Source organism: Elephantulus edwardii, unplaced genomic scaffold, assembly GCF_000299155.1.
Source record: "Elephantulus edwardii isolate Elephantulus edwardi_28Jun2011 unplaced genomic scaffold, EleEdw1.0 scaffold00149, whole genome shotgun sequence".
NCBI classification, from domain to species: domain Eukaryota; kingdom Metazoa; phylum Chordata; class Mammalia; order Macroscelidea; family Macroscelididae; genus Elephantulus; species Elephantulus edwardii.
Window position 1 is genome coordinate 4,785,865 of NW_006399899.1, and position 5,175 is coordinate 4,791,039.

Sequence of the window (5,175 nt, forward strand, 5' to 3'; positions counted from 1 at the left end):
TCAGAGATCTTAGTTTCCTCAACACACTTTGCATTTTCTTACTTCTGAATCTTTATGTAGAATTAGTTCTGTTTCTTAATTTGAAAGATGTAAGTAGTAGGAAGGCCATTGATCAGAGCCAGGTTGTTTCTGACTTATTTTGAGGGGAGTGGGACACTATGAGGAAAAGAACCCTGTAGTGAATGTCTTGGTACACAGGTACAACTCAATGATGTTGTAATTTGGGATAAAAACTTCCTTATTGATCTTTAAAGTCCCAACTCTGATTCCATCTGTAATGAATCTGTGATTATCCTAGTTGTAGTGATCTGATGTTTTCTTGAAACTCCTTTTGTGTGAACGCTTTCAGACTTATGTCATTATTTAAGTGAGGACCTGCATTTCATAGCAGTAAACATTTGTTTAAAAATCAAGATTTGATCAGTTAAAAGGGTAAAAACTTCAGACAGATTGGTTAAGGAAAAGGAGAAATTTACTAGTTCAAGGAAGACCCTCAATGAGATGAATCAACACAGTCACTTGAGCATGGGTGAGATTGTGACGATGTCACTGGGTAAGGCAGGGTTCTGATCTGTTGTTCATCAGGTTGCTATGAGTTAGAGTCAACTCATTAGTGCCTAATAAAAATAAAAAGAGAGTAGAGGTCAGGGGGCAAGACTGTCTTTAGGGGTGGTTCTGCTCAGGAACCTGGCCCTCCTCCATTCTGTGGCTCTGCTGTCTTCTGTTTTGGTATAACTCTTTGCAAAGCTTTCTTCATGTGAGTGGTAAAGGGTAGGAATATTGAAAGGCCAAGAAAAACTAGCAATAAGTAAGAAAATGGATAAATTTTGTGACACACAAAAATTTATATACTACACAGTAATATATAAGAATACACTGTTGATATATGCAACAACCATGTCAGACAGACTTTAAATTGTGCAAAAGACGTCATATGCAAAGTAGAACATATTTTTGGTATATACAGAGCATATATTTGTGATAGTGTGTGTGTGTATAACATTGTACATAGGGTTTTTGAAGGCCTGTTATTTCAGAAGTGGATGGCCAATCCTTCCTAGTCTGTCATGATTTTTTTTTAGAATGGTATCTGACAGACAAGCATTTTACAGAAAGGAACAGATGATAAACATTTACCCAATTAGAGAAATGACCTATAGATTCAGTGTTACTACCCACTCTTGGCACGTATGTCTTGACCCACCCATTTCCCTATCCATTTGCATCCTTTTCCATTTCATCCTATACCATTCAACACCTCTCTCCCCGTAACAAGCCTTTGATATGATGCCTTAAGTCTCAAGCCGTCAGGGCTTGTGTGATTCCGAACACCTCATGCTGCTGCAATTTTCTGCAAGTTTAAGAGTCTCTAAGTACAAATCTCAAGTACAAGTATCAGGAAAGGCTTTCCTACCTCAGAGGGTTCTGAGGAAAAGTCCTTTGCCTTGAACTTCTGCTCCAGGACCGACTTCTTGTGGTTAGAACCTGTTCTCTTCCATTGGCAATTTCCATTTCCATTCCTTCCATGCTTGGGAGAGTGGAGAGACAGTGCAGAAGAGTCACCAGGGCAGTGGAGGTCGGTGTGTGAGATACAGTAAGATTGGCACATGATAGAGCAGGGTTTAGGGTTATTGTACATATAGGGTCATTGTGAGTCACAAAGTGACTCGACAGCACCTAAAAACAACATATAGAATATGTATACATATTAAAACAGGTAAAATCTATAGTGAGACAGAGGGAAGGAGAAATAGTGTTCACTAGGAAGGAGCATGAGAGTTGTCTCTCAATCTGCCAGTTATACAGGCATTCATGGAGACTTACACGCTTTACTGTGTGTGAGTTATATTTCAATGTTTTTAAAAAGTCAAAAGACTACACAGTTTCAAGGAATGCGGGAACAACAGTACATGGTATAGAAAAGTCGAGTAAGAAAAGGACTAAAAAGTTACATGATTTGCTTGAGTAAAGAATATTAGTATCATTTCCATAAAGTTAGCACAACATGAGGTTAAAGGTATTGAATGGACAATGATCTTTTTCTTATTTAGGCAAGAAATTCAGCCTATGAATGGATTGAGACATCTCTGAACAAGCCTTTGGCAGAGAAAGAAGAAGGGGAAGAATATTTGGAAATACAAAATACTGAAAATGCCAATAAAAGTTCAATAGAGGTAACCTCCAAAAATGCTTTATTGTGAAGATTTGAGGGACCCAGTCAGGGACTCAAGTGCCTTCTGTTTTGTTACACTGCTATGCACAGATTCAGCCTTATCGTCCAAGATTATAGCATCTTTGTTTCAGGCTGTATGATAAAAAGAGTGAAGAAAAAGAGATATAAAGGGTGCTGTGTTGTTATGTCCTAAGGAAGGTTCACAGAAGCTACCACAAGACTTTGTGCCTAGATTTCCTTAACCAAAACTTGGTCGCATAGAACCACGTGACATAACAGAAACGTTTTGTTCTTTGCAAGTGTGTCAAATTACTGTAAAAGTAAAGGAAAAAGTATATTGTTGTTTCTAGGTATTAGTATAAGCAGGGAGCCCTGATGGGGCATTGTTAAGTGCTCAAAAACTGCTGCTACCTGAAAAGCCCTGGGAATCTGTTCCCATAAAGCCTACAACCTAAGAATACTCAGAAAGGCAGTCAGTCTACCTGCCCTAAAAGGCCATTTTGGGTCTGAATTGACTCGATGCACACAGCAACATTAGTTTGCTACATTCAAGACATTGAGTCTTTTTGGATGAGAAAAACACATTTCTTACAGGTTAAAAATCCAGCGCTTTGTTTTCTTAGCCTCATTTTGTTTTTCCTTCAGGATATCCATGCATTTGCAATTCGGAGCCTAGCAGAATTGACTGCCTGCGCGATTGAACTGTTCCACAAAACAGCAGCTTTGGTTCTGCACAGTCAGAAGCAGGAAGTGACAGCCTTAGGAAGGAGCAGAGCCCTTTCTCAGTAAGTGTAACGTGTTTGTCTGATTGAAGCAAATTGCTCACTTTTTGTGGCTTGTGTTTAGAAATTTAGAAACTTCCCTTTCAACAAGCTGCCATTCACATAGCACCATTAACACATTAGAGATTTCTTCATTTTGAGCTTTAGTTAATAAGTAAGTAGTCAAAGATATGTGTTTACCTTGAGCTTTAATAATTCTGCATTAAAAAAAAATCTATCTTGCCTTAGTAAGCAACTCATGTTGATAAACACACACACACACACACACACACACACACCACACACACACGTTGTTGTTAGACGCCATCAGGTCGAGTACAACTTAGTGACTCTATGAACAAAAGATCTGAACTGTGTCTATCCTCTGCTATCCTCACTGACACACAAGATCCCATTGCAACAATCACTGTGTCTGTCCACCTGGTTGAGGGTCTTCCTTTCATATATATATATATGTATATATATATATATATATATATATATATATATATATGTATGTATGTATATGTGTATATATGTATATATATGTATGTATATATGAAATATTTTTATTTGTATAATTAATTTTATTTGCACATCCATAGTCTTCTCTTTAGGGAGCTCTGGTGGCCTAGTGGTCTTGCCATCCCAAAGGCATGTGGTTCAAATCCACCAGCTGCTCTTGAAGAGAAAATATGTGCATTCTCCTCCCGTGTGATTTACTGCCTTTGAAAATCCACTGGAGGATCAGCTGTGAGTCAGTTCTGACTCCATGACACACAGAGCAACAAGAACAGTCTTTTTAATTGGCAAGTTAAGTTAGAATCCATGAAAACGGCAATTTTGTTTGTTTATTGATATATTCCCAGTGCCTTGGAATAGTTCCTGTTACGTAGAAGACTTTCAATAAATTATTTGTTGAATAAATGAATGAATGTCTATATTTTAAATACATTTCTAGATGGAAAATAGAGAAACTTTAAAGTACCATGTTGTCTCCTTAAAATCTATTTCAGTTATTTTTTTAATTTGAAAGTATATTTAATTTAATTTGAAAGTATATTACCTTCTTGAAAGTATATTACCTTCTTGAAAATTTTGTAGAAAAATACTTTCTGAAGGACCTCATTCTTGTAGCTCAAAGCATGCTCAGATGGATCCCCCAGTCCTTTAGCACACTACATTACATTAGCACAAGTACATTAGCTAAGCTATTCCATTTTGAAAAGCATCCCTTTCATATATACTACCAAAAGTTGTTTTTCTCCTTTCAACAGCTGTTAAATATATAGTTTGTTAAAAAAGAGAGACAAAAAAAGGATAAAAAAACCGAGCCACTGCCATCTGACTCTTCTGCCTTCTTTCCCAGGATGACCGTTGTGCTGTGTAAAGAGTTATCTGCTCTGTCTAAAGAGTTCACCACCTGCCTGACAACTGCTGGGGTAAGAATTGTGTCTTTATTAGGCTAATGTCTGTCTTTTAACAGCTATATTGATACATAATTTATAGATCATTAAATTCACCTATTTAAAGCTAAGTAAATAAGTCAGTGGTTTTTAATGTATAGAGTTCTTAATCATGCCATGATCTAATTTTAGAATATTTTCATTATTCTAAGAAACCTCCCCTCCTCATCCATTTTCTTCATACTGTACTTACCCAGACATTGGCATTACTGGTCTACTTTCTGTCTATACATTTGCCTCCCCTGGAGATTTCATAAAATGAGATCATACAGGTGGTCTTTTGTATCTGGCTTCTTTGACTTAGCATAGTGTTTTTATACAATGTATCAGTACTTCCTTTACAATATTGAATGATATCCAATGTATAAGTATGTTGTTGTTAAGTGCTGTGGAGTCGCAGGGGACTCATTGCAACCCTATGAAGGAGAGTCCTCGGACGCTTGGGTGCCTTTCATCCTCTCTCCAGGTTCATAGGAATGTATAACGCATCTTATTTTCCAATTCTTTGTGTATACTGCATCTTATTTTCCAATTCATTGTTTGATAAGCATTTGTTTTCATTAATTGACTGTTTAAATACCATTGCTTTGAACGTGTATTGATGAACATGTTTTTGTTGTTTTAGTTAAGTTGCTAACAGTGGTATTGCCAGGTCATTAAAGTCACTAAGAAACTACCAGATTCTGTTTCAAGTAGTGGCACCTTTATATTCTTCAGTGTATGATGGTTTCAGTGTCTCTGTTGTTGTTATTGTTGTTGTTATGTGCCATCGAGT

At 36.9% G+C, this 5,175-nt stretch overlaps 1 protein-coding gene across 1 annotated transcript in view; it reads left to right on the plus strand.

Moving 5' to 3' along the window:
- Window positions 1–5,175, plus strand: part of FAM114A2 (family with sequence similarity 114, member A2) — a 49,640-nt gene that overhangs the window by 39,667 nt on the left and 4,798 nt on the right. Inside the window, 3 exon segments of the mRNA XM_006894748.1 lie at window positions 2,052–2,174; window positions 2,819–2,958; window positions 4,304–4,376. Of these exon segments, the coding sequence (XP_006894810.1) occupies window positions 2,052–2,174; window positions 2,819–2,958; window positions 4,304–4,376 (336 nt within the window).